The sequence below is a fragment of the Lepisma saccharinum genome, chromosome 12 (genome assembly GCF_977018435.1).
Source record: "Lepisma saccharinum chromosome 12, izLepSacc3.1, whole genome shotgun sequence".
NCBI classification, from domain to species: domain Eukaryota; kingdom Metazoa; phylum Arthropoda; class Insecta; order Zygentoma; family Lepismatidae; genus Lepisma; species Lepisma saccharinum.
Genome location: NC_139240.1, coordinates 41388019 through 41412076, shown reverse-complemented (window position 1 = coordinate 41412076; position 24058 = coordinate 41388019). Strand labels below are relative to the sequence as shown.

At 38.0% G+C, this 24058-nt stretch overlaps 1 protein-coding gene across 1 annotated transcript in view; it reads right to left on the bottom strand.

The window, feature by feature from the left end:
* Window positions 1–24058, bottom strand: part of Vps11 (vacuolar protein sorting 11) — an 83557-nt gene that overhangs the window by 18291 nt on the left and 41208 nt on the right. Inside the window, exons 8-14 of the mRNA XM_083132193.1 lie at window positions 23316–23537; window positions 20071–20224; window positions 14206–14352; window positions 13372–13560; window positions 11623–11745; window positions 1882–1998; window positions 128–351 (exon numbers count right to left, since the gene is read on the bottom strand). Coding sequence (XP_082988319.1) covers window positions 128–351; window positions 1882–1998; window positions 11623–11745; window positions 13372–13560; window positions 14206–14352; window positions 20071–20224; window positions 23316–23537 — 1176 coding nt within the window. The remainder of the gene's footprint in view (window positions 1–127; window positions 352–1881; window positions 1999–11622; window positions 11746–13371; window positions 13561–14205; window positions 14353–20070; window positions 20225–23315; window positions 23538–24058) is intronic.

The following is a 24058-nucleotide window of genomic DNA, read 5'->3' as shown; positions in this document are numbered from 1 at the left end:
ACTGTTGGTATCGGAACACCCCTAATAAATATAAAACTACTTCCAACACACACAACTTAGATAAGGAAATTCAAGGAACAATAATAATGCGACTTAATTATCATCCATGCTGTTAGACAATACTCACAATTTCCTTTCCTCGTAAAGATACAAGATTCCATTTCTGAAATTGTGTATCTGGCAAAGAATTAACGTCTGGTCCTTGTCGTAATTAGCATCTGCAGTTTGCAACATCTGAACCACCTTCTGCTCACACTGGGTTTTCTTCACTTGATCTTCCAATGACGACCACACATGGAGGTAGTGCTCTATTAACGTATTATACACAAGTGTGCTGGAATTGGGCTGCTCCTTCATGAGAGAAAATAAATCACAATTTAACAACCAATAGTAGCAGCTCTGTTGCTATATTTAGTCAAGAACTACAGCAATGTCTCATATATCAATCATATTTATTTGCATGCAAGGTTTGTATAAAAACAGAAAGATTGAGCCTATACCAGACCAATATTGATTGACTTTAAAATTATGGGTACATCAATACATATATTATTTGTGCCCATCACACAATATGGGATAAGTCACAGAACACTGCAGTGGTCGCACGTCATATATTTTCTTGTCCTACTGCAGTTTGACAACACTCCTGACCTTGGCTTCCAGTGTATCTTCCTGGAACAGTCCAAGGAGTATGTTCATTCAGCATTTATTTGAAATTTATCCATTGTTGACTTTTTATTAGAGTACAATGGAGTACAATTGTGATTCACGCGACCACTGACAGGAGTACTTTATGATACTTAGTATTTCGTTCTAAGTACAGTGTGATTCACAAGAATTACTTGGCAAATTGTCCTCGACTAATTTCATTAAAGTTTCCCCTTGCACCCTGCACGTTTTTAAGAAATGAATTTTTACATATGATGGTACAGAGGCGGTCAGCAGCTTGTTTGGCATTTTCTTTCAATTCTAGAAACTCTTATTGCATAAAACGAAGATAATAACCTAGTGATGGACAATTTCCTTGCTAATACTCATGCATCCCACTTTATGTGTTTCTAAAATACATTATAAATATAAGCAGTGGGTGTGTCCAGTTCACCAAAACCTATTGTTGTTAAATGAATCTGAATACTACAAAAAGGACATTCTCGCAATAAAACTGGAGAAATTTTGACCAATAATGGCACAAAAGTGGTCCATGGTACCAATCGCAGGAGTTTTTCCACGCAGCCACTGCAGTGTTAACTGCAACAAAATCAAAGGCAGGATCCTAATAACAAAAAAAATATGTCTGCTAAAAGCTTCTTCAAGAAGATTGTTCATAGACTATCAACAATTAAAACTATACTGTCTCTGAGGATAAATTCTCCACACCTTTGGTAAAAGCTGAGGCTGCAAAGGGACACTCAGAACAAATGACAAACACCATTATACTGTCTGTGACTAGAGGATCAAAGTCTTTTTGGCCTGCAAGAAGCAGTGACCGAGGTGGACAACAGAGAAGTGAGGTTTATTTTTGCGTGCCTTATCATGTCACCTCTTATACCAAATACCACACCAATACTGATGTTGGAACAGGAATTAGTGTTATGCAAGTGACAAGGGACATGCATAGCTTGTGTAGCTTCGGTTCATAAAGTTGCATTTATTACTGAGGGTTCATCTACATGTTGCTTGTTACTTCGGTGTTCACGCTCCCTCACCATCAAACCTTAATAACGGACAGAAACATGAAATTATACACTGCAATGTAACAGCCATACCCAAGCCAGGATTCAAACCTAGAACCCCTAGTGTCTTAGCGCACTATGCTAACCACTACACCATGGAAAATCTGTAGACATGACATTCTTCTGAATGTAGTTAACATTTCCTTACCTTTACCAAATGTTCCAAAAATTCAACCAATCTTTCAGAGTTGTTTAAAAATAAATGAATGAAATCTTCTGGATCAGCTTTGTTATACTGCGGAGCAGTGTATGAATCCAACATATGCTGGAAAAAAATCAAGAGAATAATTCAATATGGTGACAGAAATTACATTTCAATAACTGTGTCATACAAGTTCTCACCAATCACATATTCTATAAAATATTATAAATCTTATTATAGAAGTTACTATATAAGGAATTTCAAAAAGTAGGACAAGCCTAACTTGTCTTATATGGCTTAAAACTAGAGACCCTAATTTTTTAGGTATTTATTTCCAAAAGTGGAGTTATTTTCTTACTTTTCGATGTCATTTTTCCCAAAATTTGAGTTTTTGATTTAGCACAATTTTCTGCCAATTATAGCTAAAATTATGCCTCCATTGTGCTTTTAAAGGAGTACTTTAAATATTTTAAAAGCTATGAAGCCTATCCGGAAATCACCTGGCTGATATCCCGAGAAAACCTCTTCCTTAGTATTTTAAATGGTTCGTGACAGTACCAGCAGTACCAAAACTTCAAATTACAATCCCATAGTAAGTTATCCCATTCCTTCACAGAAACTGGCATTCTGGAAGAAAAATTAGCTCTGCCATGCATCATTAAATCATTTCTAGTAGGGACTGGACAGATTAATCCATACTCCATTGGTATCGGCTGATATGGGCATATCAGTGTATTGGTAAAATTACGAATTATTTTACTAATCCGATATGTCTATAAATATCTTAAAATTTAGTACAAGATTTGTTATAATTTATATGGAAAATCTCCATGCCCTTCTTTAAAAAATAAATATATAAATATGCAACTTCTTTGCACTGCAGTCAACTCGAAACATGCATTTACAAAGGTCAATGATCCATTCAGGTTCTTCCGAGGACCATTTGGAATTTCATATCGGATCAGTAAAATATCGGTTATTGGTATCAGTATCGGTAAATTTTATAATGAAACTTTATCGGTATCGGCCAAAATTTCACATCAGCCCATCCCTAATTTCTAGTCTTTCTTGTATGGAATAATAAGACAACCATAAGTACAGCATGTTTGAAAAGTCACCGCACTCAAAGTTTGAGAATTTTTTGCTTATAATTTATTGAACTTGTCAACGTAACGAATACATACATTTGTTAACTGTATCTTGAAATACACAAAAGATAATTTGTACACTAAATTTGAGTAATACTGCAATATCTGAGGTCAGTAACACACTGACAAGACGGCAAACTACTTTCCACATGTTGAAATACATAGAAAGAATATTGAAACTAAATTTTAAACAATCATCCGTTACGGTTTTACCTGGTACCAGATCATTGGGATAGGCTTCTCCCATTTCTTTCATATGGCATACTCAAAATATGCTTCCAACATGGCAATTCGCTGTGTACACATAAAGCTTGATGCCCACTGATACTCTTGAGCAAGGTGGCAACAGAACTCAACTGATGTGTTTCCGGCGACTCAATGGGCAATAACCCTTAAGATAACCTGCAGACTTCTGGCACGGAAATTCTGTGCTTCGGTTCTGTGTGTCTCCCTGTAATGGGCATTATACCATTTGATTTCAATAGAAACTTACAAGAGAAGTTCTGTTGCTGCATTTCTCCGCACATGCCCACGTCGCATTGGGTGATGTGCTTAAAAGGCATTATTGACAAACTGTGATTGTACGTCTCACACTGAGGAGTATAACAGAGGCACTGCTCTAAATATAACATAAACTCGTTCTTCAAGGTCATACCAATCCCTACTGCCAGGCTTTCCAACTCATCCAGGCGAATGCCTTAGTAGCTTTTTTTTTAAAAAAGTATGAGTACAGGGACTGTACGCGCTGTATTTAAAGTATCTTAAAACGAATAAAACTTCATAATGCAGAAAAAACTATATGTGTCATATTTCTGATCTCTTACACAGAGGCGAGGCGTTCGGTCATCAGGAGATGCAGTGATGACCAAGCAAAGTAGTAAAAATATTGCATTTTAAATATGTTATAAAGAAGTAAAAAAATAAGCCAAGCGACAGCATGAAACAGCTCGAAATACGCAACAGATTCGCTAATCTTAGCGCATCGAAATAAGGCCCCAGTACTACCCCTCGTGCCAAGTTTCCTATTGAAGGCAATGGTGTTAGAAGCCTCAGCTCATCGTAGAAGTGGTGCGAATCCCTCTTGTCTTTGCTGGTGCAGAGAACAGCCGAACGCTTCCGAACAGGCAGACCCTACGACAAGGTCCAAGAACCTTTCTTTCCCCCACTCTTTAAGGTCTGGGTCATAACAGGCCCTGTTTTCAGCCCCCTTCCCCATGTTTACAGCCACGGCAAGGTTTCACTGGAGTCATCAAGATTCAAGATTCTTCTTCCGAGTGTCCAGTGGCATGCTCAAGGAGGGGTTGGTGAGGGTCATAATCTATGCTTAGGCTCAATAATCTGGGGGAAAAAAAAGTCAAAGGCAGGAAAAGATGGCAAAATGAGGAATTCTGGAATGGCTACTAAAAAGTCGAAAATCCTGGGCACACCACTGCGAATGTCTGCTATTTCTACTTGTTAAGAGGAAAAGCACACATTGAACGATATGAAATCTGCTTTTCATTATCAAAACAACAATTGATGGCGAACCATAAAAGTTCTTACCTAAAAGTGGGACAATTGAGGTGTTTTCGTTTCAGTTTCGATTATATTAAATAATTCTCATTGTATGGGATAGAATTATGTCTTTTTTGTAGTCGTAAGGTCTGTGGCATGAGCTTTTACATTGAATTGGCAACGACCTTGGCGTTTACCGCAGAGATATATTGTACCTCCCCCCTCCCCTCCCCTCCGTTGAAAGATCCACCCTGACGTTTGGCAAATCTTGCGATGACTACGTAAAAATGTCATGCTTCGCCACTGCATATACAGAATGTCTACCAAAATAACAAATACAAAATTCTTGACTTTTTCATGACTTTCTCTTGACCTTTCTTTCCTTTTTCTTGATCTTTCCCCCCCTTGTTCTTAACAATTATTTAATCGATCCTACTTAGGTGTATTTGGAAATTAAGAAAATATATATTTTCATTCAATGAAAAACCACTACCAAAAGGCCGGTTAAGATGAAAATTGAAGCTTTACTTTAACAAGAGATTTAGATGTTAATGCATATAAAAATTAATGCTTCATACTTTATCCTGAATGGGGAGTGGTCCCATTACTTTCATATTTATACAAAACTTCCCACATATACAAGAATGTAATGTGAACAAATCTTAACCACAACTCAACACAATTTTAGATTTCCAAATATTCAATTTTATCAAATACCGGTGCAGGCAATACCAATGTAAATTCAATATACTGTAAAAAAAAAATGCAAAAATTATTGACCACAATCATAATTTCTTGACTTTCTTGACCTACCTGTTGATTTCTTCACTTTCTCTTGACTTTCTTGAAATAACAGTATTCTAAACCAGGTTTCTTACAAACAAGTCTTAAAATTAACTTCTGCACTGTCTCCAGTCTACTGATATCAGCTGCAGATTCCCCCACCCACATAACTACTGAAAAGGTCAGTTTTGGAATAACAATTGCCAGGAACAGAAATAAATACATGTCCTTCATTTCAAAGGAAACTTCGAAATGCATAATTGGCCTTCAGTGCTGTGTTCCAGACATGTGTTTGAAATGAAAATTTTGTCTCCAAAATTACCTCAATGTGTGTACTGTACTGCTGGATTTATTTATGTAGTAACGAGTAACGATTAACGATGTATTTGCTTGTAAATTTCACAAATTTTGTTTAATGTAGGAGTATATTAAGCTCCATTTTTTTTTTAATTTTAGGGAGGTACTTGTTCCTGAACCTTTCCAAAGTTTCAGAAATAATATTCTTGAGCTAAACAAATATTCGTGGTGCAATTACAATGGTAAAGAGGCAGCAAGGTGGGCAATGGCCTCCCTCCCCCTAGTTTTAAGAAAAATACTTTGAATACAGGAGGTGGTTCGCAATCTATGGTAACAAGTTGCAAAGTAAAAATAAAAGTATTTTCCAGGGTGGTCAACAAGGCACATTTTCCCCCTTAATTGTGTTGTCCCCTTAAGAAAAAAACATTGCTTCAATTTGAAGTTATCATTGATTTGCTATAATTTTACTTCGCTTTTATGCCATTTTTGACTAATTTGCAACACTGAGGATGAGTTATGATATGATGAAATTGATGAATGGACACTCATAAATATCCTTGCCCAGGCCGGGATTCGAACCCGAGACCCCTGGCATCATAGCACGATGTACTAACCACTCCGCCACAGGGGCCGGCTTGAAGTTATCATGTCCATGCATTAATTAACATATATTGTTGTGGCTGAAATTAAATTATATGTGTGAAATATATGACTTTTAATTGACTTTCATTGTACAGGGGTAGGGCATTGCCCCCTTGCTTCCCCCTCCTTTCGGAAGTCCATGTGCTTGGTACATTGTTCTTTGTCCCTCGTTGAAAGTCACAGCCTCCTTTACGCAGAATAAAGAATACCGAAATTTTTGCACATACTGCTAAAATTCTCATTGTTAATATAATTTAATATTTCAGCCAATCCATGACAAAATGATCCTAAAACTTCAAAAAGTAAAGTTAGTCCAAATACAGCATTAAAATGAAGCTTAAATCCTATACTTTGATGAGCTAATCGAAGAATGTTTTCCAATTATGTTTTAATTTAATGTCTTCAGTAACAACGTACATCAAGGGGTTACATGTACCATAAAACTGGTTAGTTGGAAACACTATCACGAACAGCTGAGCAGTTGTTTCCTGCCACAACAATAAAGTGGCAAGGAGCAACTGCTGTGAAATTTCATTTCTCTTTATGTTAAAAATTCATTGTAGTCTTCTTTGAATAAGAGCTCTTTGAAATGATTGATATGTTTATGTCACACCCGGAATTAAATTTCTCTTGAAATTTCATATAAATGAAAACGAGTCATCAGTTTAATACCAAATTACAAGAAATCAGTTTTATAACTCCCCCAACATGACTGAAGGCCTGTCACTTCTTTGCAGTTAGTTTTAACTGTGAAATAAGGGTTTCGGGTGTGACAAAAATGTGTGGTTCCGAGTGTGACTTAACTTTCTTCAGGTTGATTCAATGGCTATACACAAAAATAATTTAAACTCTGAGTTACATGATGAGAGTAAGCCTAAGCTCAAAATTTAGACTAGCCTAGATAACTATTGTTGACCGACCTACCGACCTACCTACCTACCTACCTCCCTCCCTCTCTTTCTCTCTCCCTCCCTCCCTCCCTCCCTCCCTCCCTCCCTCCCTCCCACACCACCTTCTCCCAACACTCCCCGATCAGTCATGACTTCCTTCCGGCCAATGTCTCTCACTTTTCATTACTCAGCAATAACATTGCCCAATCGGAAGTTGCACCTGCATTCCTATTTCAAGATCTCTTTCTCTGTGCACACTATTTTATTATCCCCAGCTGAATAAAAGCTACTTGTATGGATTCTTAATGGATTTCTGTTTACAGTTCTTTTTAAGTGAAAGTTTCAACTTTTGTAGCATCAAATTACATGAAAATTGACATCTTTACCTCACTGTAATCATTAATTTGCAACACAAGTATTTTATATTAAAAACTACAGCACCATATGTCACTGAAAATGGAGCAACAGCTTATATCACCTTGATTAGAATGAGAAATTAAAGTATTAAAGCCTGCAGAGATTATCAAGTGTTAAATGAACTAAATACAGAAACTAGTCAGTCATAAAAAGACTCATGTCACAAGTCTTGGATGTTGCAAATGCTTTTTTTCTTATTCTGAGGAAGAATCAGATGCTAATGAGTCTGATCTCAAGTTCCCAGGCACCAGGCTCTTGCAGGCACGTGTCAATTTGTGGAATTGCTTAATGACAAAAGTAAAAGGAAAAAGAAATATCCCGTGTTTGTCAGTCAGGAATCTCAGCAAAAAATATTATAAAATTGACATTTCTGGAAGCATTTGGAAAATCTCCACCCATTGGAATTAAAGGTATAAACAGAGTTCTGTATACTTCCACGCAGATTCCCTGATATATTGCAGTACTGAGGAGCAACAGCCCTTGAGAATCAAGGCCTACCTACTGACTGCCAACCTCACTCCCATACATCCAACCAGTTACGGGTGAGGTGTGGTCAGCACAACGAACCCCAAGTAACTCTTGTAAGTTCCCATGTCCAGGTTACACTACTCATTCGCAGCTCCTACAGTTCCTCACGATGGTGGATGGCCAATGGTCCCATACATTGGCCGAAATCTCTGGAATAAAGTTGATATGCTGCCCCCAATTAGACTCGAACCAGGTGCTTCCCTAGCTCGCCCAAACCCTGATGGCTTAACCACATGGCCACAGTGCAGGACACTAGGGAGGTACTAATTTGATATTTACATTTCCTGGAATGGTTTAAGAACATCCACAAAATAATCCCCATACGTGAGTATACAAAAGAAAAGGTATGTTGTGCTGTGTGTAGGGATAATTAAAAAAATATTACTGTGTAGTTAATTTGCTTCTCTTTCAGCAAGACATAATTGAATTGATTGAGCCTCCTCCGACAGCCTGGTAGTTAGGGTTGTCACCTTGTATTCAAGGATTCCCGGGTTGGATCCCGGTGGAAGCTCTGTATTTAGAATTCTAAATACCTTATTGCAAAGGAAAGAAGTGCTGATACATTGCAAAATGGGAAAAACCAGTTTCATTCCTTCCATTCTTTTCATTTTATAACAATTTGGTTTTGTTCCTCTTTACCCCTTTACCGAACCATCAACATTGTGAACTGTCTCTTCTCCTTATGGGATCAGACTTGTTTAGGATTCAGAGAGATTACATATATTTATTTACGCTCAGCTCCGTTCTGTATATCGTGCACGTTTTCCTGTTCCGATATAGCATATATGTTAGCTTCACTTTTCTTTCTTTCGTGATAAGGTGCATGCGGCTTCGCTATTAACACCTCTACAAAAATTCTGTGTAACTCTTAGAGATGTCAGATTCACCCTCTCTTGCATCTTCTTTCAAGAGATTTGTATATGACTGCTTCCAGGTAGCGATTGTCCACTCCTTTGAAATTTTTGAAGTTTTGAAATTCTACTTTTATTTCCAAGTGTTTGTAGTAGATGCCTTGAAATTTAGTAAAGTGAATGATGTACTTCTGATTCCTACTATTGATTATCGTAGTCTTGAAGTCTTAGTAGTTACACAGCAGAGACTATTTTTTCAGCACCCCAGCGGAATTAAAAACAAGCTTACAATTACATTTGGGAAAATTGTTTAAAAGTTTTAAAATTTTCGTCTAAATGCCATAACGATTCCTGATATGGGTGTTACAATCATTCAATGAAGGCCCCTAAGATAAATAGAGAGGTATTCGTAAAATATTAATGATATGATTTGTATGATGAATAGGGGGTAAGCTGAGAAACATTGCAACATTAGAGACGAGAAATTGCGACGTGAGTGAAAGAGTGGAGAGACAGAGAGACAAAGAAGGAAATAAAAGCAGAGAAAGAAAAGAAGGGGAGAGAGAAAAGGTGGAAGGAAGAGAGAATGGAAAGTGGAAGGAGAGGTAGAGGATAAAGAAGAGCCAGAGAAGGGAGGGAAAAGAGGAGAGAGAAAAGAGGAGGAGAGAAGACAGAAAGATCGAGAGAGATTTCTAGTGGAAAAGCCTGATTTTCGTGTGGTAAAAATGTTTCAAAATCTATTTATCAGTTTCGGGATACTACATTTAGGCATGGACACTTCAGGGTTGTAACAAACCCATTTGCTTTCATTCAGATTGTTACAAAACAGAAGTGTCCGTTTTAGCTGATCAGTGGTAATTCACTCATTCTTAGTTTTGGACTTTTAACCACTGTGTGAATTTTAAAAATACCAATGTTTTGGAGGCTGATTCTGCCTCCATCTTCAGGGTAGTGTGTAATATACTAAATCATACTTCAATCTCTGGATACATGATGTGTTTGGGGATGGTGTATATATTGTCACTCTCTTACACCCCAAATATGATGACAGGATTTTTGCAGGACACCAAAATCAAATATTTCGGCAAATTACCATGGTATCTGTTCGCGAAAAAGAATGTTCAAGGCTCATGTCTTGCTCCAAACATAGTTCGCCTCACACCTTTTATCAGAAGGAGTTATTTCCAAGTATTGGAGTCAAATAAAAGCAGGAAAGGATCATCCAAATCTACCCATCTCAATAGGCTGTTGATGGGAAAAGAGAAAATGAGGATGACAAGAAGATCATTCCTGTCATATTGACACTGCCTAGAGCTCCAGAGAATGTTGAATGAGGAAGTCACAGGCGACGTGATCACTCCTTTACCATCATACAGTAGTGTCCCAAAAAGTGGAAAATGGAAGGGAGAGACCTGCACGATCACCATATATAATCATCAAGGAGTGTAACTCACCTTACAAGCATAGGCAACAGTACTAATAGTGTCAAATAGGCCCGTGATCGAAAGGTAAACAAACACAACATATCAGAAGAACGAGAAAGCCTCATTCTGTATTGAACGCTCATTGTGATCGGAGGACAATCTGTTGGTAAAGTGTTCAAGTAAGAACATGGCACAAAGACATCAGCGAAGAATCATCAGACGTCTGGAAGCAGGTCAAATACAGACTGAAGTCGCGGCAGTGCATTTCCAGGCTTTGGCGACGGTTCCAAGACACAGAGCTAGCTGCACGTCTCTACTGGAGGTACTCTTACTGTCCACAGGCACAGAAACGAGGTACACCAACAACATGTGCGACTTTTCAGAGGTGCAGTCGGCTCAGACTTCAACTTCAAGGATGAAAAGATGATAATACATGTGCTCATCGAACCAAATTGGTGGATGACTTTCTTGAAGGTGAATAAATCCACCACATGGACTGGCCACCAAAGTCCCCAGAAATAAATTCTGTAGTGTCTTAAAACTGTAAGAATCAACTTTGTTCCTTTTTCAATTCTGAACAAAACATGTATCTATAATGTTTTTCCCAAAACCACTATTAAAGGAGTTATGATGGATTTTCTTAGTTAGTGCATGAAGTGGTAGCAATCTTGGATTTATGACGTCACACAGGTGTTCTGCCACAATTGCGGGCAAAACACCTGGAAGTACGTTATTGTGTACCACACTAGCAACATATTACAGGTAGTCATATATTCCCTTCATTCAAAAACCCACGAACTATAGAAATATTGACATATGCCCCTGGACTACTAAGACATGTCAGATAATGAAGCAAGTATGCCTATGAAATTGATAGGTTCAGGCTATATCAAAGCAGCAAAACACTTTCAGGCACTACAATAACATTCCCACTGAATTTCATATGCAAATTTTCTGCTTACAAGTTTTCCAAGGAGTCTTGGGAAACAAAAATCCCAGATCTCTCTCCACTGTTCTTAAAACACATATATAAACCACATTACATGTTATTAAAAATAGACAAGTTTATTAACAGTTTACAAAATATAAATGAACAAAAATGACAAAGCATTAGTGTATGAAATCAAGGTTGGGATATCTACTATACTTTTACTCATTTCATCAGGCAATAATATTTTACTTTTAGTTTCTATAATCATGGAACCTATATGGTAGGTTGTTGGAGATGTATGTATGAATGCATTGTATTTGTAAATGTAAGGATATATCTTACCACTTCAACTAAGGGCTTGTCACTGGGCCTGTACTTGGTGCAAAGTGTTTTTAACAATGCAGTAGTCTCCTCTGGAGTATTTTCTAGAAGAATCCTTCCATATTTCTTCATATTCTCTTCTGCCTGTGGGAAAAAAAGTGAAAGGTTGTATGGCCAAGAATTCAGAAGTTACAGAAAGCAGGCACAATGTACCAGAAATGCAAAGCCCATAAAAATTAAATACAAGCTTGAGACTATGTAGCACATCTCCGTTGAGCAGTGATCCTATTTCACCATTAGAGAAACTTGACTTGCCCCTGAATGTTTTAGTCTGGCTATCATTACAGGTACTGAATAATTCAAAGCAAAATATGACAAAATGAAGAACAGTATAAAGTAGAGATGGGACAGATTAATCAGTACTAGGCTAATATAGGCATATTGGTGAATCGATAAAATTACCAATCCCATATATATCTGTAAATATCTTATAATTTAGTGCAAATTCTGTCATTTTATTATAATTTTCATGGATAATCTCCATGCCATACCTTTTAAAAAAGGAAATGTTTAAATACACACCTTTTGCTCTGCAGTCACCTTGAATCACACATTTATTACGGTGGTCAATGGACCATTCAGGTTCAAGGACCATTTGGAATTTTACATCGGATCGGTAGAATATTGGTTATTAATACCTGTAAATTTTATGTTAACTTTATCGGTATCAGCCAAAATTTTACATCGGCCTATCCTACATGCTTTATGCTTTTTTTATTTAGCAAAAAACAATTTTTGCATAAATCAGAACAAAGTTGCTAAACTGAGCACAAAAATTCCACATGCATGCATCCATCCACAATTTATCACACTGTTCTCATCACGAGGTTCAGTACTGTTAACATGTTGTTCTCTTCATGTAGTGCTGTACCGTTGTTGAATGCATCCATGATTGTGTTTTTGGCTCAAGAGTGTCAAGTATTTCTTTTGTTATTTTCATGTGAAAAACTGATTACAAAGATGACAGAGATTATGAAAATGAAAACCACAGAGATGTTATTGAATATTAATAAACGTTCATGAAAAGTTGGACAGCACGATTCTTGCATTTCATTGCATAACAATGATGTATGCACCATGGCAAACACTAAAGTAATATTCATTGTGCACCAACTGTTGATAATGGATAAAAATATATGAAGTAAAGAGTGTGATTGGCTAAAGCTTCCATTAAGTACAAAATGAGTAATTACAACGTTCCTAAATTAATACTATAATCAAAAATGTGTAGGTGAAGTATAAGCTGTCTCGAGTGTAATGAGATTATGAAAGGAATGTGTGTACTTACATGGTTGCTATGAAGGAGGGCAAGGAAATCCCTTGGAAAAATGAATGTCGTCCTAAAATTATATATTTCACACATATAATTTCATTTCAGTCACAGTAATTTATGTAAATTATTATAAAGGCATTGAAGGAACATGTTACTTTCAAACTGAAGTAGTGTTTTATTGTGAGGGTAATGCTATTAAGGGGGAATATATATATCTTGTTGCCCCCACCTGATAAAATACCTAGCTTGCACCTCCCTGGAAAATATCTTACTGACGTCCATGTAATCACCTGATGAAGGCTGTTTGAAACAGTCCAATATGTGCCAGAAATACCAATAAAACAAGGTAAGTTTAAGATATAAATAACATGCATGAGAATGAAAGATTCGTTCCAAGTCCAAAAGTACAAAAATATAAATAAGAACAAACTACTGACCTCCTCGAATTCCAACCGGCCAATGTAATCAAGTGCTTCCTTGTACTTCTTGTGGTCCTCTATCTGGATCTTTAAGTACCAGTCGTGCATGTGGTGTTTCTTGGCCAATGACAATGCATCTTCCGATGAAGCCTGTCGACAGACTTTGATAGCTATCTCCACATCAAAATCGACTTCACGATCTTTTGTCTGAAATATGGAAGGTGAGGACTTATGATTAGGTATTATTGTTACTTCACATGAAAATGAGCCGCGGTACCTCAGTTTGCAGAGCATCTGGCTACCATACGGAAGACCAGAGTTCGAATCCCAGAGCAGGTGATCTGGACAAGGAAATTTTCCACTTACTTCCATATTTCTGCTCTGCTCTCGTAAATGGCTACCTGGGGTAAAAAGGTGGATGGGCATGATGCTGATCACATCACCCCAACTATGGTTGTGACCAAGAATATGTGGAGCTCTATACCCCATATGACTTCATGGCATGTGTGTACATGCAGAGGGGTACCTTTACCTTACGTGAATATATAAAGCCTGACTTGAATATACGCGAGTCTCATAAGAATATATGGATCTCAAAACAATCAATACTTTATGAAATATCTTCTTATTAAGTTCAATAATTTATTTAAATCATCTAACACCTTGTGAAAACATATTTAATAAATATATAAAAACCTTTACAGGTTTTATTTTGACCAACAAAAGTAATAATGCGTGTCTCATGGAAAATAAAAAGTTTTACATAATTATTGTTTTATTAATGTAATTCTATTCTGGAAATATGTGTTATCCTTGAAAAAATACACAAACAACAATTGTATGGCAACTTACCATAATAAATTCCTTAAGTTTATCAGTCTTATTTAATTTTGTGTAACAATTCAGCAATAAAGTTGTATGGTCTTCTGTTGCTAAGCCTTGTTTATGAAGAGCTTGTAAATAAGTAGTCAGGTTGTCTATATGCTGGGAGTCTAAGAACTGAAACAAAGAAAGAAACAATATACTCTCTGCTATTAATCTAGCCAACTGTTAATAAGTGTGCAAGTTCCACTGAATTTTCTTTGTTTTCTACATATTAATAATACATTTTTTTTAAATATCATGATGAATTAAGGACAGGATATATTATAAGTTCTTTTAATCTACAGTGTGTCCGAGAAGTCCCCGTACCTCTACGTTTGAATATCACAGAGAGCAATTTCAGTGTAATTTTTTAGTCTATTTATTTACAAGGGTCGTTCAAAGTTGACCGGGACTTTTATTTCTGCAGATTAAATAGGTAGCAGAAGAAACACCAAACTATGTCAGTTTTTCAAAGTATTCTCCGTGCGCGCTGAGGCACCGTTACCATCGTTCTGGCAGCTCCTCAATTCCCTTGGCGTAGAAAGAACTTGGTTGTTGTCGTAGCCACTGGAGGACATCGCTCCGCAGTGCTTCGTCTGTCGTGAATTTCTTCCCTCCCAGATGGTCTTTAAGGGGTGCAAACAAATGATAATAACTGGGGGCTAAATCTGGACTGTAGGGGGGATGGGGCAGAACTTCCCAGCGCATGTCGGCCAGAGTTGTTGTTGTCTCATTGGCCGTGTGAGGGCGGGCATTGTCATGGAGAAGAATGACATTTCCAGACAACATCCCAGGTCTTTTCTTGCGAATGGACTTTCGTACAGCACCACTCAACAATGTGAAGTAATACTGGGCATTAATCGTGCTCCCTTTGTCCAGAAAATCCACATGGCTAACGCCCTTCATGTCCCAGAAGACACTTGCCATGATCTTTCCAGCGGACGGCTGCGTTTTTCTTTTCTTGTGGGGGGGGGACCTTTATGCCGCCACTCCATGCTGCGTCTTTTGGTCTCTGGGGTTGAATTGTGCAACCATGTTTCATCACACGTGATGATGGATTGCAACAATTCATCACCTGCTGCTCGAAACCGATTCAGAAGCTGTTCACAGACCGTCCTGCGTGTCCACTTCTGATCGAATGTCAGCTAGCGGGGAACCCACCTTGCACAGATTTTGTGGAAGCGTAAGTGGTCGTGAATGATTGTCTCAACACTCCCGACACTGATATTCACCTCGGCAGCAATATCCCACACTGTTACTCGCCGGTTCTCAAGAATCATTTGCTCAACACGTGCGATATTCACTGGTGTGACTGCAGTCGGGCAAATGTGTCCATGCGCTTCATTTGTCACCAGCTCCCGTCCTTCGCAAAACTGCTCACACCATTCGTACACTCTTGTCCGTGACATCGTTTCTTCACAATACTGTGCTTGCAATCGTCTGAAAATCTCAGCTGGTTTCACTTTCTCCTTCACGAGAAATTTGATTACACACCGCTGCTCCACAGCCACAGACACACTGCTTGCCGCCATGTTCGCTGCAACTGCTGCGCATGCACGAAATACGTCATGACGGGTGCTAGTTACTCGCGAAGGAATACATTACGTCACCCGCATGTTTCATCATGATCCGGCTATTCATCGATTTTTTACGTACGAAAATCCCAGTCAACCTTGAACGACCCTTGTAGTACATACTATATATACAGGGTGGCTCAATAAGTCACTTAACACCCTCAGTACAAGGCCACTGCGGTATGGAATTTGAAATTGGCGATGACCAATCATTATCTGGCCAAGGGGGAACCACATTGACGCCACCCACACGGTCGGCGGCCATCTTGACGTCCGCCATCTTGAATTCAACTTCAGAATTTTAAATGGGAAGGGGGTCGTGCGACATATCAAAAAGGGCTAGAATTTCACGAGAAATGCAATGGTGAAGGTTTTTTCGACGTATCTTTAACCAGTAAAAAGTTATGACTGAATTCTTGTACCAATTTGCTCCTTTTCGAGGTGTTAGAAAAATGCCTTAAAATTTGTTTAGCGCATCGGTAATGCATCGAGATCAAAGTGACGTCTAGGGAGAGACGTTCGCATGCCATTTCACATTATTTTAATCGGATACATGCATGAAGAGCTGTGCATTATGAATGGTTGTCGCGAACAATTTACAGTGTGATGCTTCCATTGAATTAAAAGTCCTTCACAGTGACAAGGCTAATGTTTATGTTCATAAGGAAGTTCATAAACAGAATATTCGATGATTTTTATCTGATAACCCATTTTCGACAGATCAAAGCTGAATGGTTAGTGTTGGTAAGTTAATGGTGTGGCGTGCTGTGTGGAACACGATTGGTTAGTCAATTTTCCATCAACGGAACCTTAAATGCTTAGCTCTATTTGGATTTGTTAAATAAACAGTTTTTTTTCATCCTTGCTTATGGAAGAAGGTACTTTTTACAAAGTTTTTTCAATATGGAGGAACACCAGAACACTTATGGGAACGTTATGAACCAGTTTTTGTCCAAAATTAGTTATCAGAGGACAAGGGTCACATATTCTGTTTATAAACTTCCTTATGAACATAAACATTAGCCTTGTCACTGTGAAGGACTTTTAATTCAATGGAAGCGTCACACTGTAAATTGTTCGCGACAACCATTCATAATGCACAGCTCTTCATGCATGTATCCGATTAAAATAATGTGCAATGGCATGCGAACGTCTCTCCATAGACGTCACTTTGATCTCGATGCATTACCGAAGCGCTAAACAAAATTTTAAGGCATTTTTCTAACACCTCGAAAAGGAGCAAATTGGTACAAGAATTCAGTCGTAACTTTTTACTGGTTAAAGATACGTCGAAAAAACCTTCACCATTGCATTTCTCGTGAAATTCTAGCCCATTTTGATATGTCGCATGACCCCCTTCCCATTTAAAATTCTGAAGTTGAATTCAAGATGGCGGACATCAAGATGGCCACCGACCGTGTGGGTGGCGTCAATGTGATTCCCCCTTTGGCCTGATAACGACTGGTCATCACCATTTCCATGTTGCGCGCTGCAGTGGCCTTGTACTGGGGGTGTTAAGTGACTTATTGAGCCACCCTGTAGTACAACTATGTATCCAGTGGATCTGTATGTGCTCCATCGTGCTGTACACACATATGTATGTGTCGCCATGTCCTCCTTGACATGTTGTGGAGCATCTGAGGAGTTATCTTTCGAAAGGCTTCCTCCACACTTTCGCGCAAGATGAGAGACATGTGACTTGATTATTCCCCACAATGACTTATCTTCATGGGGGCCATTTCAATGGGGATGGAGATGTTGGAGAACCACGCCCATCCAGGATCCTGGAAATTATTCATTAAGGAAACCATGCACCTGAAGAGCAAAATGGGCTGGAGCCCCATCCTGCTCTACCCATACATGATCCATGATTCCCTTCTCTTGCAGCTGAGATATTAACCATGTTTGCAACATGTGTAAATAAGAATGTCCATTCACATATTCGTCAAAAAAACATGGTCCGAACAAGTATCGTGATGTCATCCCGGCCCATATCATAACATGAGGTGGGTTTCGTTCCAACTCTTCCACATAATGAGGATTTTTCTTAGACCAGAAGACCACATTCCTCCTGTGTGAACTGCGATATATCGCACATTCACCTGAAAATAACACTCGTGAGCGAGACACAGCATTTGGAAATTGTGTCAACAAAGCACGGCAGGTTGCAATATGCTGCTCCATGTTGTTGTCAGATAATTCATTCACAAACATCGGTTTAAATGCTTTCATATGCATTAATGTGGTCATGCATTGTTGAACGCAGTATATTCAGTTCAGCTGTTCTTTTGCGAATCGATTTAGTTGGAGACATCGCAATTGACCAAGTGACGGCAGCACATGTTTCCTCACGCGTCTTCTTATGTCCACTACACAGTTTGTCTTTGACACATCCTGAAAAACACACGTTTCTCCCAATCAAGCAGGGTTGCTTTACTAGGTGGGTTCTTGCCAAAGCGATCTCTAAACACAGTCATTACCTGTGTGTGGACTTCGTGCATCCACACATATGCCACTAACTGTTCCTCGACTGTGTAACTGCAACCACTTACATCAGCCATGGCTTCACAATTGAAATGCTCCACGCAACCTTGAACGCAGGGATAAGAGAAGGTGCTTGAAAGCAGGGATACCAGACAGTGCTGTCTGTGTCCATGAAAGCAGTGTTACCAATACCACAGCTAAAATTACACTCACATTGTTATCTGTGATACTCAAACCTAGGGGTATGGGGACTTCTCGGATACCCTGTATATAATTACTTCACTGTAGAGCTATATTTATTATGGATGGAGTGCTATGACATTGTTGCCAATGTAGATGAAAGACCAATATAGAAGTTACAAACATTCAAAATATATATAGTATGTCCAGCAAGTTAAGTTCCATTTGCAATTTTTGCGGCAGCAGCGTTGCGATCATGAAGGTGTGCATGCACACCGAATTGTTTGATCGATTGGCACGGCACAGACATCAGTTGGAGAAAAGATAGTAATGCAGACAATTCGCAATTGGTTGTGATAATGTTCAAGAAAATCAAGATGCCCACCACGTGTGAAGTATGGTCTGTGATACAACACATGGTACTAGGAGGGTGATGACTTTTTGAGTTGTATCGTGGCTGGGAATGAGACACGGGTGTTGCTATGAAGTGGAGGCACACGTCATTGCAACGAAAGACTAAAGTTACACAGAGAGACCTTTGGTAACAATTTTCTCATCCCCCTATATCCCAGACCTTGCCCATCTGGTTTTCATCTCTTCTTGCAGCTGAAATCTTTCCTTGCTGACCAGAGCTTTGACGATGATGCATTCCAACATGGTTCTCATCACAGGCAGCATCGTTCTACGATACGGGGATACCAAAACATGGTGTCTCATTGTGATAAGTGTCTGAACAGTGGTGGCAACTCTGTTGAAAATTAGTCTAAGTTATGTACTTCAGTGTGCAATAAAGTTTTTTGTTCCACAACTTGTTGTGTTTTTTTCTTAAAAATTGGTAAATGGAACTTATTTTCTGGATGACCCTTATATGAATACAATATAAAATTTCAAATGTTGGCAAGTGATCAATCAAAAATTTGAACAGCCACCAAGGGTATAGCTAAAAAAAAGTAATATGCATATTCTAACTAGGGCTGAGCCGATACCACTCTGAACCGATGCTGATAACAGTGCCAATACTTTTACTGATGACGATACTTGAATATTGTAACCGTTCAAAGTAGTTTTAATAATTTTAATATGTAAGCTCCAATGGAATTAAAGCACTCCTTTGAAATATTCGTAATTTCATATGAGGTAATGATTTAATCATCTGGTTCATTTATCTCCACAGTACTGTTGCAAAAATAATGAAAATTATGCATTTTGCAGATACCGCAAAACACACAAACCCCAGAAAAGTATCAGCTGGTATCAGTGATTAAATTTTTACAGATACTGATATATCAGTATTGGTATCAGGTCAGCCCTAATTCTAACATTTTATAACTGATATAAACAATATTAAATTATTGGGGTACTGAAGTAATGGTATAAGTAATGGGACAGGAGGTTTTAGTTTGTTTAAAGTCCACTTTATGCTCAAATAGGGTACTCAGAACTAGATCTACAGTTTAAAGTGGAATCTAAACCATGGTACATTGTGGCCCTGATTACATGAGAACAGCATAAGCCACTACACTCTTATCAGGGGCAAAAGACTATCAGTGTTAATATAAACTGGTATACACCCAACCCCAATTACTACATTACAACGAAAAAGAAAAAATACTACCTTTCTAATGACATACGATGGCTCCAATTTGCCAATGGTTTTAATGTATTGTTCAATGGCAGCATTGTGATCTCCTTTGATGTATAAATGATCCCCATATTGTCTGAAGATATCAACCAACCCATCAGAATCATATTGGTGGCTCTTTGCAATTCTGGAAGAACAAAAATTGCAGATTAGTTACATTAGACTTAGATATTAGACACATATACACAGGGCTCGAAAAATTCCATTCGCCAGGTCGCCATGGTGACTAAAAATTTCAGCCTGTCGACTGTGATCTTTTGCTGTAATATGTACGAAATGTTGATGATTCTAAGTTCAAATTGCAGTACAGCGTAAGTTAGCAAATTATTTTTTTTATCAACGTTGTGAACGTTCCATAGAGTCTGTAACAATTTCTTACCCTTTGTCCCCCAAACACCCCATTTCCTGCTTTCTCAAATAATTTAGCGATGTTTTGAATACCGTGATACTCAGCATCTTATACAGAGTGTTTCAAAAGTCGCACAACCCAAACTTTGGAAATGTATATAATGAAACCGTAAGAAATATTTACACTGGGTTTTCTGCATTATAAAGCCTCATCCATTGAGATATTTTTCAATGATTAAAATTATCAGTTCACTCCATACAGAAAATTATATAAGTTAATAACTGACGGAAAGCAGCATTCAATTTTTTCCAGAAATGAACTTCTGAATAAGAAAAATATGTAAGAAATTATCAAAGGGTCATAATTAGATATTTGATGACTGATGCCATGTCAGTCTGTCATTTGCGACCAATATTGGTCATGTGCAACATTTGATGATTTTTTGACTGGCAATTTTATGGGTTGAGTGAGAAGTGCCATTTTTGGGACATATATCCGTATATGGCAACACTAGCAGGTCAAAATATTGCAAACAGTCACATGCAACATGTGTCTAAGTATTGGCTATACATTTACGTGAAAAATCGTAAATCAAGATTTTGTGCCGAAATTGGACTCTTGAGAGAATCCTAGGCTGCCCCTGGGTCACTTTCGCCGGTACTGTGCCTGTTTTTTTAATTGATTCAGCATGGCGTATTCATTGGATCAGTGCATGTGCATTGCTGAAGAATATTTTACTACTCATTCTTACTCATGTGGAAGAGGTTTTCCAATAAAAATGCCCTGCTTCTGCTGTACCTCACAAAGCAACTGTTTTACAACCAGTCAAACACCACCAAAATGATCCTACAAATTGTTTAAGAGTTGGTATTTATTGTTGAAAATCCGTTCTCAGATATTTTCAGCAAATTAACAATGCTTTTTAAAATAATGTAATTGCTTTTATTTATGTACATAAATGCTAATATAAATTTATGAACCCAGAGATAGCCCACAGGATTAGTTTAGTACAGAAAACCCGGTGTAAATATCTCTTACGATTTGCATGATATACATTTTCCAAGTTTGGATTGCGTGAGTTTTGAAACATACTGCAGCATGCACAATTGCTAGTAGGTGGTTTCCTGGCGCCTGATTTTCAAAGCTGGCACCTAGCTTGGAAGAAAAATTTTTGAGCCCTGCATATTCATTCTGGTATCATGTGCTGAAAGTAAAAGCAAGGGAGGGAGCATCACTGAGTATCAAGGGAGGGATGGGGTGGGAGCAGAAGTTGCAAACACAAATATAGTTTGAAGATCTCAGGAGGGGGGGGGGGGTCTGCAATGACTGAGGCACTACGGCAGTGATATAGTTGGATATCATACAATATGATAGTGTAGGGATTTCTGAAAATTAACATAATTTTCCCATAACAATCAAATCAGGATAATAGCAAAACAAATCATAACAATTAAAGCCTGAAAAATCTACTTGTTTCAGATGCAGGTGTAATATCCCCATTGTCATAATTCAAGAAAGAATGAGAGAAGACGAAAAATCTAGGGCTCAGCCGATACCACTTTGAAACAATACCGATGCCGATACTCTCACTGATGCTGATACCCATAGGCGTAACTTGGTGGGGACAAGGGGGGCACTTGCCACCCCCCCCCCCCAATTTTCAGGTTTAATAAAATTTACAACTTAGGGAACCTGAGGAGCAAACTAATAAAGAGTAATATTTGTGATTTCGCAAATGTCACAGTTATTTAGCAAATAATCCTGGACGCTGTTCTTATGGGATGGAAAACATGTTGAGTCTCTTCCTCCAAAGTTAAGCCCCAGGTTTGATTCTATGCCCTCAAAATTAGGCCCCAAGTCTGATTCCGGAAGGAAACCACTCTACGCAATTATAATTCTAAATAATAATTCCGTATATTATTATGAAAGACTCAAATACAGCACATATGAAAGTATGCAATATCTACAGACCGAAACGTAAAATGGATACACATGCTGACAGACCTGTCTAAGCAATTACAAATATCGTATCACAGTGCAAGAAGTATGTGTACACCATTGTTCACTTACCGAAAAAGATTTTGATTGCTTGATTGATTAAGTCCACTTAATGCACAGTAAGGCTAATCGCAACTGGACCTACAGTTTAAAGTGCCTCCACCAGGTATCGAACCCGGGACCCCTTGATTACAAGGTGACGATGCTACCACTCCTCCATCAGGTAGGCTTACCGAAAAGGATAATAATATTCTTCGAAATAATAAAATGCAGTTATAACATTCAATCGAACACCATTTCATTGTGACAATAATCGTAGAAACATAAAATGTCAAGCCTAAGCAGTTTCAGCCCATAATCATGTATTTAATTTTCACATTATCTCGGTAAGATACACAAAACTGCATTTTAACATGGAGATGATGATTATGTTCACTTATTTTTCAATTTCACTTAATATTTTACATCATGATCCATATTTGAGGGCCCACCACCATAGAGAAATGACGGAAATACGTGTACTAATAGGGTGCGAGAGTTCGACTGTATTTCGCTCGTTCGAGCGTATTTTACTCGAGCGGAAGAACTATCAATTCTGTATGCCATTACCCACGCAAACTATTTGCCGCTCGAGCTAAAAACGCTCATTGCAGCACTCTACTGTGTAACATTTTACAAATGGGCCAAGGTACTGTATGAATAGCCACCTTAACACCAGTACTTTTAATTACTGCAACGATGTCACCATATTTTTCTAAATGTATGCATGAGTTAAAGTCCTGGTCCAAATACCCTAATGCACACAGATAAACTTTAACAAACACACAAGTAAAATTTGATTATTACAGCACATAATGATCACCAAACTCACCTGATATACACATCATACAAGTTTTTCTTGAACAATAATGCTAGCTTTGACTGCAGATCTTTCTCTGACAAATGATACAATTTCTTATCTCCTCCCAGCACATAAAACGAGCCCCATTCTGCCAACACTGCTTGGACTTCTCGCATCGGTGCCGAGAAAACGATGAATTTGTTCTGAATGTCCAGGATGGTTACCATGTGCTTCTGCAGGCTGGCTTCTTCACTATAAATGAAATTGGAAATATTCAAATACTATAAGCAATTATGAAATAATTCTTGGCTAGTGTTGTCTGCCAGGGATTATAAATCTACCACTTGCTGAACCTCAAGTGGTGTCTATATTGCTAAGATTTAGCATCTTCTGATTATATCAAACAATTTCTATATTCTTAAATCTAGAGAATATATTCAAATCAAATTTTCAGTTATTTACCGACAGTGTCCTCACACATCTTGATTAGTGTGAATTTCTTTTGATTCATGCATTTTGCATGCATTCTAGATGCATTGTGTTTATGACTATATTATTTGAAAGTAAATGAAATTTTTCACTCTTAACACAGCTTTTATCACACTAACACTTAAAAAATTATGAAAAGTAACACTTGTCATTACAAGTAACTTTAAAAATTACTATACATTTGTAGGGGAGTGTCACTGTCAAATATTTGCAATTTGGTCTTTCTGTGGCATTCTTCTGCAACCCTTACCAGTTGAAACAAGCCAGCCATTGTTTGATTGACA